This window comes from Telopea speciosissima, chromosome 8, assembly GCF_018873765.1.
Source record: "Telopea speciosissima isolate NSW1024214 ecotype Mountain lineage chromosome 8, Tspe_v1, whole genome shotgun sequence".
Classification (NCBI taxonomy): Eukaryota; Viridiplantae; Streptophyta; class Magnoliopsida; order Proteales; family Proteaceae; genus Telopea; species Telopea speciosissima.
Window position 1 is genome coordinate 14,801,745 of NC_057923.1, and position 13,325 is coordinate 14,815,069.

Below are 13,325 nucleotides of genomic sequence, written 5' to 3' on the forward strand. Positions count from 1 at the left end.
GCAATCTGGCTGAGCCACGTAAATCTTTGTGTGATTGTTCATTTCCAATTTCCATTCGGGAAAGAACCCTCTCCACAGATATATAGCAAAAACCCTATACAAGGTAATTTACCGAAATACCCATATAGTCCTAAAAATTATTTTGCCAACCCACCGAACTCAAACCCTACATGGACTTGCTAGCTTGTCGAGACCCCGCCAGTAAATATGATAAACGTGTAAGGTAAATCGATTCCTCTGTATCTCTTACCAACCTTTTAGAATCAACTCATTTATGCAAGTGCCGGAATACAAGACATCATACCCCCAACAAGAAGCACTAAGCATTACTAAGAAACGACTGATCTTGATCCATGAACATAGACAAAGAATCTCCCATGACACTTGGATCTCAACGAGTAACTTCAACAATAGAACATAAGCTTCCTAACATTTTCATTTAGTTTTGGCAACGGTGTTGCCTTCGGAGGGGCAGATCTGGAGAGTACAGCACTGGTTCCAGCAAATGATGGTGAGTCTGACCTCTCAAGGTAAAGCCTACCTCTGTATGCTGCTAGGTGGGCATAATAAGCTGGAGGAACCAAAGAAACTGGCTTGGTGCACCTCACGAATGTATAGCAGAGATCATATACAAGCTTTTGTAGTTCATCAGAGGTGAAACTGTTCTCATCCCACAAGACATGGTAATGTATTGGCCTGCTTGTACCCTTCACCCCCCAATGGCTGCAAAGGTAGAAATCGAACTCCTTCGGGTGGGTGATTATGGTATCCACAACAGTCCCTGGTGGTACGTTCTCGTCGAAGACTCTGCCTCCGGTTAAAGATGGGTCACTTCTGTTTGGGAAAATTCTTGTGTGATGCCTCTTCTGAACTACCATGAAAGTAATGGCAGGCTTGTAATTGGGGAACCTAGAACAAGCTACTCTAATGGCCCCTAACTCCTCTTGAAGAACCTTATAGAACTGGGTCTCGCTCACCCCATCTCTGAAGAAGAGAATTCTCTTGGGGAGCTTGTTCACTTCCTGGTAGAAATCTTCAAGTAATTCTGCCACCATTTCACCAAGTTCCTGGATAATTTCTAGTCGATGGGTTTGCGATCTCATCCTTGAAATGTACTTGTTTGGTGCAGGCCAGTTCATGCTGCCCACCACAGCAGCAATGGAGGGACTGGAATCATCAAGTGGATGTGGGTGGGTAACATCAGCACCCATAAAGATTGCAGGATCATTAGGATCAAAAAGCCTTGGTACTAGAGAAGGTACTGAATTGTATAAAGCCACTGTACAGCCCCCAACCTTGGCATTGATTTTGAGAGCTAAGTTTGCAAGAAATTGGGAACCAAGCTTAGCAAGATTGGGGTACAAGCAACATTGAGTCACAACCCCTACACCAGTCTCGGCTATTCGCTTTAAATCTGCATAGCCTTTGTGTTTTCTCTCCATTACACATATTAGCAATTGGAGGTTCTTTGATGAAGCTCTGTATATCTTTCTGAGCTTGGATTCCAATAAAGGGACATTGTTGAGAACTTGGATTGGTTCAAACTGGGGGCTGATTACTGTATTCTTATTAAGAAAGATACCTAATTGCTCACACCTTTGAGACAGTTGCTCTATGAATCTTAGAATGGTATACCTCTGATTGGGAGTACCCCCGAAACTTATTAATGCCCACCTTTCTATTTGAGTACCTTGAAAGACATGGCTATCAAGAAGGTTCCACTGCCGGTCATGGCGGGAAGGAATTAGATTTGTTACTAGGCCATTGTCCCCAAGCTTCAATTTGGGAGGTTGAAGAACTCTACCATTCAATTTGGTCATTTCTCTTGAAACATGGAGCTTGAATTCTCTTCCATGATCGCCGCTGTCAACACAAAGAGGAGAGCTCGTTGCTTAGCAAATACCAAGGAAGAACATTAGAAGAATTCTTTTCAATTAACAGTTATGGTATATTTTAGCAAAAAGATATATGCAAAATCAATGAGAAGATTTCCTGATTTGGTAAAACCCATTTGAAAGATCTGTGTAATTTACCTTGTTGGTCCAAAAGTTCCTCCCATGACCCCGTCAAGTATGGCTTTTCGTTCTCTCGGTCTCTGGCATCCCATCTTAATGATTCTTGCTGTCTGATCATCAGAGAGCTTCCCGAGGTATTTCTGGCCTTCACAGACTACACAGAGCTCCATAGGGAGATAACAGGGTTTGCTCCTGCTAATCTGCAAGCATGGCAAGTTCCTGAACTGTATATCATGGTTGTAGTGATCCTTAAAGTAATCCACTAATCTCAGATCCTTCCCATCCCTATCTCTAAACCAGAGATTCTCAGTTGCTTCATTGGTTAAGCTATGCACTCTGTATCTCTGATCAGTTTCTCTATGGCATACAAATACCCTGATGTTCTTCAAGGCCTTCTCCACTTCCTTTTTCTCTTCCCCAACCAAACCTCTAGTTTTTCTCTGAGAGAGGTCTCTTAGGAACTCAAGCCGCTTCTGCAAATACTGAATTATGCCAATACTCTCATGGAAAGCTGTCACAGAGAAATCTACATTGAGGGTCAGACCCTGTTGAGTTGGTCTAACACTCTGGAAGAACCCTCTTAACCCAACTGCTCCTCCTCCAATATCTTCAGTTCCTCCCATTAAACTTGAATAGAGGGACCTCCCAACTGGTATACATTTCTCAATTGGGCTCTCGCGGAGAACAATATCCAATGCATGGAGATATTCCTGAGGAAGAGTAGCCCAATCCTCACCCTCCTTGCTCAAGTAATTGCTCAATTCCTTCCCATTCAATTTTGAAGCAAGCCTGATGTTTACACGGAAAAGTTTAAGTTGTTGGGGCTTCTCTGGTGTATTACTGGTCTCAATCAATGGCCAAATCGATTTCGCGGTGGGTACTGGGAGGTTGATGTAGAATTCAAGCTTGGCCTTCTGGAATTGAACAGGGCTATAGAGGTTCTTTCTGCCATCAAAGGCTGGTTGGGCATTGGAGAATGCAGCTGAGTGATCCTGTATAAGTCTCTGCTTGATCATTCGGGCGACTTCCTTGGAAGGATATGGAGAGATCTCCACATCATAATGGAAAATATTTTGGGAAGAATCGAATTGGACAAGGAAATGGTTAGCAAGGAGGGGGATTAAAGAACCTTCTAGGCCACCTGAATCTGGTCTCTTCGGTGCTACAAGCGCCTGCTGAGAAGCAGCTAGCTTTCCCCCTTCGTCTGGTATGCTTTGTTTCTGTTGAAACCCCTCTTGCACTGCTAAACAACAATAAGAAATACAGAGAAGTTACCGATAGATTGGATGTAGAACACAAGAAACCAAATGGGAATTTTTTTTTAATGGATAACCAAATGGGAATTTTTTTTTAATGGATAACCAAATGGGAAGTCAGAACGACCAAAAATCTTCTTGTTGATAGATTCCTCTAAGTTTAGAATTCAGATTAGTAAAATAAAAATAGTTGGCTGTTCCTAAAGGTACATCAGAGATTCCAGCATTTGTTTTCAACTTGAAAAAGAGTTCTTGCCATGTTTCTGTTAATGTTTAAGCTCAGACCAGTATCTTGAGGTACACAGTTACAGAGTGAAAAAATATTGCAAGAACAGAGGATGTAAGAGGAGAGGGAACACAAGACAGACTTACTATGTCCAATCGTGGAGGTTGGGACCTGGGTAACAGAGGAGCTGGTGCGGACAGGCTTATTCTGCTTCCATGAACTTTTCTGCACATGGGTTTGTGATCTAAGATTCTGGATTTGGGTTGGCGGTGAAACTTCAGGTAGTTGCAGAGGTATTGGTGGAGGTAAAGGAAGAAAAGCTGGATACTTTTGATACTGGTTATGGTATCCATACACGTTATGAAAAGAATGAGGAAGAAGGGGAAGTTGATGGTGATGATGATGAGGTTCTGTCCTCCCTCTGCAGCTCCATGGCTCTGAAGTGTAGTTTTTGTTAGCTTTGGAGTCTTCTGTTTCTTCCATGACTTGGTTGAGCCAGAAACAGAGCTATTATCATGAAAATTGATTCCCGTCCAACACTGAAGGGTGAATTGAAGTTTAAAGGCAGATTTTACTCCTCTCAATTTCCAGATCCATTATTTCTTGTTATTACCTCCTCCAGAGTGAGACACATGGTGGTGTTAAATCTAACGGCCCTAAATCATTCTCTTACTTTTGAGTAATGAAATAACTATAGTTATCCCAACCCATAGCCTAACCCGGGCCAAGTTTAACCAAACCAACATTAAACCCATGGTTAACTCAAACTGAAAGCCCAACCCTAATCTCAGGATTCACATCCTCTACTTCCATTATGTTCAAACCCTTCTTCCCAAACAAACACCGCCGTTGCTGCTCAAAACGATTCCGGTGAGATCGCAGAGTTCGGCCGACGTTTCAAAGCCTTTCTTCTCCTCTTCTATGGCACCGTCTCAAACTATTCAAAGTCAGTCTTCTCCTCTTCAAGCTCTATAGAGCCTCTTCTATGAACCAAGCTGCTCGATCTGGGCCTTTCTTCTACTTGTTATTGGTTGAATATTACCCTATGATTCCATCATTCCAGCGTTAGACTATAATCATGCCCTACGCACCCACCGCCAACCATTGTAGCTTCACAACCTTCACCATGAGTATATTGTCTCATGTCATTGGACTAGCATCTGCTATTATTTAAGAAGAAAGAAAACATTAAAAACTCACACTTAATGGCCTTCGTCAATGAACTTGACAAGCCTTTTCATGATTAAATGGGATTTTGATCCCGTTTCTCCATTCAACTCTGTTTTTTTTGCCAATAACTGAATATGGAAAGGTTTTGCTCGCAAATAATTGCTTATAGATGATAGAGGGTTATCCTTGCATAAAAATATCACGATGAGGCCTTTTAAACGTTATAACAATGGGGTATCAAGAACTTTGTAATGATGCAGCTATAATGGAAAATTCCCAGAACTGAATCTAATCAAACCATTGAAGTTTGAGTAGAGGCCAATTTGTTTATTTAGGTTGGGTCCAGTCCGGCTGCTTGGTGGAAGAAGAGGAAAAGGGAGTGAAGAGAAGGGCGCGATGGATTTACACTGAACTTGCAAGTGATCAAAATCAAAGTACCCATTTCGTTCCTTCATCTTCTTAAGATTTTTTTTTAATTATTTTCTTCCATGAAATCTGAAAGTAAACAAATACTAAGGAACATGAACTAATCTGTTACTAGAACTTAGCTTTTTACTCTGTAATTCGTGTAATATATTCTTTCATCTTCATATTCAAGGGGGTTGCTTTCTTTCTTTTTTTTTTCCTTCTGAGATCAGTGTATCAGGTCTTTGATACAGCTTGGTTTGGTTCAGATTTGTTCTAAATCAGATGAATAAGAAGGCTCTTTAGCTACTAAACTAACCCATCTCTGTATTTACACTGAAACGATCTGAAAGACGACGAAGAGAGACAGAAGAGAACCAGAACTGACAGATAAAGAAGAAGAGGAAAAAAAGATGAGTTGGGTTCTAGTTTTCTTGGTGGGAAGTCTTTGTGATGGTAATGGAAAAGAAAGGAAAATTGCGTGCGTTAGATCCACATGGGCCATGGCCATGAATGATGGAGTTGGAGTTGCTCTGAGTTCTTCTCTGAGTATTGCAGCTCCTCGGTTGGGCTTCCGGCGGTAGCTTCTTTCGTCTCTCAATGAGGGCAATAGAAGAGAGAGAGAGGTGATGAGAACTTAGGGTTGAAGATTCGGTTGAGAGCGGCAAGAAGAGGTGGGCTTCCGGCGAAGTTGCAGCTCCTCGGTTGGGCTTCCGGCGGCAGCTTCTTTTGTTTCCCAATGAGGGCAATAGAAGAGAGAGAGAGAGGCGATGAGAACTTAGGGTTGAAGATTCAGTTTGAATTAATCATGGGTCTAACATTGGTTTGGTTAAATTTGACCCGGGTTAAACTATGGGTTGGGGTAACCATAGTTAGTTTATTACTCAAACGTAAGAGAATGATTTAGGGCCGTTAGATTTAAGACCGCCATGTGTCTCACTCTGGAGAAAAAAATAATAAGAAATAATGGATCTGGAAATTGAGAGGAGTAAAATCCTTTAAAGGCAGGGGTGATTGGTGATGCACTGTGAGTGATGATGGCAATTAAATTCCGGACAAGGAACAGTTGTTTACTATTGTTGGCTTTGAAAAGCGAGTAAAGAAAAGGACATAACATACCAGATTAGATATATAAAAAAAAAGGGTGAAATAACATAAGAAGGTTAAAGGACAAAGGGTTAAGACTTTGGAGTGTTGCAGGCTTTAAAGGGGAAAGGATATAAAAGCGAGATAGGAGCAATGCTCAGAGCCTCGGAAGGATATGCTCTGGACGACTGGACCTTATAGTTAAGCCAGCACTCAAAAACTCAAAGGAGTGTACTCACTATTCAGTACTCACTACTCACCCAGTGCTGCAAGCCTGCAACTTTCTCCCATATGCCTTTTTTTTGTTTTCTCGTGATTCGCCAGAATAAGCAATGCATTTAAGAGGATCTGATCTTGATCTGCTTATACAGGGAGGCCCACTGACGCTGCATTGGTTCTCATGATCTCATCCCTACACGAAGTGGAATTAAGGTTTAAGAGTAGGGGTGTTAAACGGTCGGTTCGGTTCAGTTTTGGTACCGAAATAAGTGAGATCAAAACCAAATCATTAAGAAACTTTGGTTTTCGATCGGATTCGATTTTAGTTTGGTGCGATTTCGATTTATCAGTCTTTTAATATCGGGTTAATACCAGTTTAGATTGGTTTGTATCTGGGTTTAAACTATAATGAAATCTTACATTCATAACTTGTAGTGAAAAAAGATTCTATAAAAACATTTTAGTTCACCTTCCCCAAGTCAAACAAGTAAACAACTATCAATAGAAAATCGATTTGATGAGTTCATGTTGTAACCCGAACAAAGTGGAAAAAATTATAAGGGCAAGATAACTAATATTGAAATCAGTGGATAAATAGGGTTTGTAGCGAAGTTATTTTTACAAATTATATCATTATTTACCATTAATTGTAAGTGGAAGATAATTATTATTGCAATCAATGAATAACTAGTCACTGAGAAGATAAGTAATATTGAAATCACAAAATGAACCCACTATGAAATCATTCATTTACTATCCAACTAATATAGTGAACAAAGGAGATCAATGGAAGTATTGTTACAAATCAATTTTTCTACTCATAACTTCATTCATACTCATTGATTTGTAACAATTTTCTTTGCAACGTGCAGAAATTTTCCAACTAATATTGAAATCAATGGATAATCAATTCACAAAATCATAACCTTACTCAATGATTTTTAATCGGTTTCATTCAGTTCTGTTTTTGAAGGTGCGGTCCGGTTTTTAGCTAGTCCCAGCTTACCCTAGGCCAAAACTAATCCAATGATAATCGGTTCGGATTTTTTCACAGTTTGGTCTAGGTTTTAACATCCTTACTTAAGAGTTATGTTCTCATATGCTGCCTTCTCGTCCATTGTGATAAGCCATGATATATATAGTTCATCACCTCCTTTGAAGGTGAGATTGATCTAGATTCCAGCCGTTTCATGCAGAATATTAGACAAATTTTATAGGATCAATATGATAGATCAACGAACAAGAACTCCTCAACTGTTGGTGTTTTTTTTTTTTTTCCATACACTCTTGTATGCTCCCTCTATACAATTTGTTGTTAGTAACAATTAATGTATATTGTTTTCTTTATATAGATAGGAATATGGATTAACCCTGAAACATAGTATACTTTGGACTCTTTCATTATAAGGCTCAATTGTAAATAGGCATACACTCTACACTTTACACTTTAAAGCGGTTAATTGACCCATTAGCCATTAAAGAGACAACCTCCTGGATTGAAATCAATCTAACCAAGTTTGTCAATCAACATCCATCAATCAATCCAAACCCATATACTATCTGAATGCTAGCCCAAACATGTTGAAAACATTACAAAAAAATGTTATAGCCGATTTCTAACAAATCTAGCTCTCAGATTCTGAATTTAATAACCTTATCCTACACCAGGATATGACTTTTAAATGCTATTTTGTATTTGTCATTAGTCCCTTTATTAAATAATCCAGTATATAAAGGTGAAACTCACCACGTGATTAGGGGCAGATAACATACATTATCACCTCAATAACACGTGTACTAATTATGAGGCAAACCTATAGGCATTTGATGTTGCTTAAATTTAATCACAATACAACAAATGAATGGAAAACCCCACAACTGAAATACTATTGATTGAGTGAGTGAGTGAGTGAGTTGAAATGATGTAGGAATATAAACATGCATGAGGCATGAGAGAGTATCATTGGTCGATTGGAATATGGGATTGGAGGTTGCAATTTATACAGGCGAAATGGAAGAGGGTTCTTTGAGCAACCGGCATATTAGTGGTGATTCTACTCACTAACCATATATGTTGTTTCTTTGAGGGGCCTTTTGATTGACGGGGAATTAGGTGGGATAGGACTGCAGGAGAATTGGGGTGAGAAAGTGTTGATGTGGCATTTCAAAATCTCACCCCAATCTTGTTTGATTAAATTGAGATTATAAACTTACAAAAGCTCAGAAAATAATATTAAATGTTTTGTTTGTTGATGTGACACTTGAAAATCATACCCCTAACCTATCCAAGTCTCACAAAATTGGTGGGACTCTGATTACTATTCATGAGAAAGGTAAAAATCCCCTCTTGTTCCCCAACCACTACATTGTGGGATCCAGTCCCATAACATTTCCACCCATCATCGCGGTCAAACAAACGACTTCTAAAGGTTATTGGGCTTAGAGGTGTAAGTTTAGCCATGATGGCCAGAGCCCGCCCTGAGCCCGAACAGAGCCTGGGTTGAGATACCCTGGCCCTGAGGATGGTCAGGGTTGGGAATTTATGGCCCTAAGTCAAGGCTGGGTCAGGCTATGGTTGAAGCCTTAGACTGAGCCTGGCCCAATCGAACCCGACCCAACCTACCCTGTCTTCTTCTTCTTGTTCTTTCTTCGTATTTTGATTCTTTTTCTTCTTCTTCTTCTTGCTCTTCCTCTTTTTTCTTCTTCTTCTTCTTCCTTTACAGCCACCTTGATTAACACCAACCGCATAAAAAATTTCTTCTTCATCTTCTTCCCAGCCTAGCCAACCCATGCATCTCCCTTCTCCTTATGGTCAAGATCAATCAAGGTCAGTTCGGCCCGACCTTGAAGGCGAGTCAAGGTTAAATTTTCCTAGTCCTAAATCAGGGCCGGACCGTGCCTAGGCCCAATTAAGGGACTCAAGTTTAGACTGAAGTTTTAAAAGACCCGACCCAACCCGACTTTGTTGACGTCCTAATTGAGATTATAAAACTTTATGTGTGATAATATATAGTCTATAATAGATCTATGGAAACAATAGTTTTTTAGCCGATAGAAACCCAAAAAACCATCTAGGAATGCTCAATGAGGGCTTTTAAGTTTGAAACCCGGACCAAAAGTTGCACAAGGACATGATTACCCATGATCACGGCTCTTAGCAACTTTGAAGGCTCTTTGGCCTATGAACTATTCTATAGGCAACCTACTCAAGTCTCAATTATCTGATTTGTTGATTTTCAACAGCTTTCAACCATCTTTTTTTTTTTCTTTTTCAAATCGTAAAAAGGTTACATCACCACAGGTTCTTTAGCCAAAGAAAAGAAAACCATTGGTCTTTTGCCCCAACTTTGCCCTACATGCTCATGCTAGTGCCACTAGAAAAGTGGCCATCCCCTCCTCCCCCACCAATGGTTCATCGTTGACTTGTGTTGTTGTCTTTGGTTCTTTCTTCTTCTACTCTGCTTCTCTCATAATCTTGTTATATTAATTTTAAGGAAAAGACATAAATTGAATTTGATTGGACTTTCAACTCATCATAAGTCCTAACTCCTAGGGTTAGATTGGGCCCATATCATCCTTTGATCATTTTTTTTTGGGGGATGTGGGTGGTGTGGGTTAGAGGGAGTTGAGATGTCCACTTCTAAATTTTTTCCTAAAGCAAAAATAAATGGGTATTGTTGCACCTGCAGAAGGATTGATTACCAGTATTAATGATTCATTGGATTAATGGGTTAAACTTGGAGAAATGCTTTGGTTGTAACAATTGTTGTAATCATCTGGTGGGAGATGGAGGAGGATGCCCACTTCATTCAAGTAAATCTTATGGTTCCTAAAGGCTACAACAACTATATACTTTTTTTTGGTAAAAGATCAGTCTATTCAGAAAAACGAGTTACACTCCTACACTCAGAGAGTCAGGGATCGGATAAAGATCAAACTGTCCGCCTCGTTACAAGAGCTACATTATTATGCCTTTTTCTTTCTAAGGAATTTCCCTTTGTACAAATGAATCTATATGCCTCCCTTCAACCCAAAGCCATATTTAACTGATGAAAAATTTAGGTTCTAATGTTAATGCTTCCTTCATCACTCAACTTCATGGGAGCTAAATGGTGCTATTTTTTTGTAAACATGTTGTCTATGTCATCATTTAACCATCTAGTAAATTCTGGGGTTTTAGATCAAATGCATTTTCCCATGTGGTAGTATAATATTTCAAGAAATAGTAGAAAAATCAATTCAAACTTCTTTATCCCATAAGGGTTACACCCTTTATTTAGATCTCCTCAACCTATTTCTAAAATCTATTGTAAGAAACAAAATGATAACAATAGTTAAGTCTACAAGTCCAACTGATCACCAACAACTCGGACACAAAACAGCTTAGAATAACAATTTCTTAGTCTGTATGTAGACACAAAATTTGTCACCTTAAAAGATCTCCCCTGCTATTGATGATTTGAGTCCAATGCTACTCTCAGGATTTGTACTACAAAAAATGACTATTTGCCACTAGGGTGACTTGGATGCCCAAACATCATCCAAATTGACCAAAACTTTTAGGATAGCATTGTATAATCATATTAGGGTTAAATCTAAACTTTGGTGTGAATATGACATTGTTTAGCCATTATTTCATCAAAATACATGTCCTGTAGGTCTCCCGATTTGAAAAAAGTTTTCATCATGTTCCCAGAAAAATTTATAGTTGGTCTTTGTATCATTGAATAGTACTTTAAAATACTTTTACGGTGGTATATGGATTGTCAACATTCGACGGTCGGATCTATCAAAATTGTTGTCCAAAGTTCGGTCAACAAAAGCCATTCTCTGGGCACAAGGGCCCACTTTTTGGATCAATAAGGAGCTGCCATGTGGCAGCCCCTTAGAATCTCCAAGGGGAGAGATGGAGGCGTCGCCAACTCTCCATCTTGGAGTCTCTTATAAAAGGAGACCTTCCTCACCCTCATTTCACACCAATTCACAACCTAGAGCTCCTGTTCTCCCTCCTCATTCAAACAAAAAAACATGACCCTCAGAGCCGCGAACTCTTGGAGAAAGTTTGGAATCCAGGAGAATCCCGAAAAATCCTAGTGAGAGTCGGAAACCCTTAGAAAATCCAAAAATCCCTGAAGATCAATCGGGATCGAAGAGGGAGTGTTGCAAAACTGTGGAATTGTGTCGGTGAGCCATTTTTGGGCCCAAAAAGGTATTTTCTCTCTCTCCTTCCTTTTTGATTATTTTATTCTAATTATTTACATTATTTAGATAAATGTAGATATCTAGACTAAATTAGAGTTGTTTTAGACTATAAATCATTCATGTTTTAGTATAAGATGATATACTTATCTATGCAAATTTTAAAGTCTTGGCATACCGTTATAATGCTGGTTTTCCCCAAAACCCCTATTTTCATACCATTATAATGCTGATTTTCCCAAAATACCCTCGATCACAATGTCACGCTTTGGGCTTTTTCCAAAAGAATTACGAAAGTATATGCATATATATTACATGATCTCCATCCCTCACATGGAACTTTGTTTGACATGATCCTTATAAGGGTACATAGGTAGCATGACGACATTACGTTCAAGTTCGACACCCAAGGTACAAGGATCCCACTATTGCGTGGTCTGGGAAGAGTCGTCATCATATGTGTGTGTGTGTGTGTGTGTAGGGAAGAAGAACATTGCTTGGTCGCATGAATCCAGTACCAGTGCGGGGGCCAATGGGAGCGGGCACAAGGGCATCAACCAAGGTGAGTTTTCATTTTCTAGGAGCAAGACAGCCATTTCAAGGGTATGTGTCTGGGCGCAGGGGCCACACTATTAGGCAACAATCTTTTCCCATATGTAAAAAAAAAAATAAAAAAATGGGGTAAAAATGTAAAACAAAAAAAAATCATTTTTTTCAAAAAAAAACACAAGGGTAAAATTGTCCAATACAAACTGATCCGGATTGATATCGGATTGGTATTGACCGAGACCGATATCGATTACTAAAACCCTAGGGGGAATGCTATTAGCAGCCTCTCCCTCTCTCTCTCCACTATTTTTGTCTTCCTTTTGAGAATTAGAGTTTTGATCGTTGAATTGTTGATTGAGAAAACCCGTTAATTTGCTGAAGGACACATATACTAGTGTCATGTTCTTAAACCACCCCCCCCCCCCCCAAAAAAAAAAAGTGTCATGTTCCTTTGGAGATACTTTCACACCATTTAAAAACTGGGCTACTAAAGTTAGCTAATACTTCTGCAAGTTCACAGACCAACTTTAGTTGCAATACGTTGATCCTATGTTTTGAAATTAGTATGATTAAACACCCACTGTACTGTCACATAGGCAGAGGAAACCATTATATTCTCACCACATTTTTCAGGGAATTGAGTCTAAGTTGGCCCAGCAATTCAATGGCTGACCCAAAGAATATGACCCCAAGGTAAGCAAAAGGGCATTTGGCCTTTGTATATAGCAGACTTAGTAGAGCTCATGAGAGTTGCAGTCCCATACCTGAAGTCCTACCATTTAAAGTGCATGAACATTTCTTCTCGCATGTACAGTTTCTAGATTTAAATATTGGGTCTATCCTCTATAAGATGGATCCACCATGTCCAATATTTCTTGCCACATGGCAACTGGTGAACTCTACAAAGTTGGTGAATGTTAATATTTCCCATTAATATTGTCATTCCTTAATCTTGGGGTAAATAAGCCTTCATGAGCTTTATCTTCAAAATTATATTGAAAATTAAGTTCATATTGACCTGGAATCTAGATTAAACATTTATGATCACTTCTAGGTGAGCGATTGCATAACAATCACTTTAAGTTATGCTATCTTATCCAAAGCATTTACATTTCTTGAATTCTACAATAGCAAATACTTATCACAAACAAATAGCTCATCACAACACAAAATTTGGTTGACAAGATTATAAATACATTC

General features: G+C 39.3%; 1 protein-coding gene across 1 annotated transcript; it reads right to left on the bottom strand.

Annotated features, from left to right (window-relative positions):
- Positions 1 to 369: 369 nt before the first annotated feature.
- LOC122670811 (protein argonaute 7-like) lies at positions 370 to 4,013 on the bottom strand. The gene is made up of 3 exons (XM_043867805.1): positions 3,644 to 4,013; positions 2,034 to 3,258; positions 370 to 1,863 (listed from the first exon to the last, which is right to left on the bottom strand). The coding sequence occupies exons 1-3, from the start codon at positions 3,978 to 3,980 to the stop codon at positions 405 to 407; spliced, it is 3,021 nt and encodes a 1,006-aa protein (XP_043723740.1). The 5' UTR covers positions 3,981 to 4,013; the 3' UTR covers positions 370 to 404.
- Positions 4,014 to 13,325: the final 9,312 nt, after the last annotated feature.

Bases quoted from the DNA above. Each gene is read 5' to 3' on its own strand.
- LOC122670811 (XM_043867805.1), bottom strand. From the start codon at position 3,980: ATGGAAGAAACAGAAGACTCCAAAGCTAACAAAAACTACACTTCAGAG. The intron at 3,259-3,643 runs GTAAGTCTGTCT...ATTGTTGTTTAG, and splicing joins AACCTCCACGATTGGACATA to CAGTGCAAGAGGGGTTTCAA. The intron at 1,864-2,033 runs GTAAATTACACA...TTGTGTTGACAG, and splicing joins GGAACTTTTGGACCAACAAG to CGGCGATCATGGAAGAGAAT.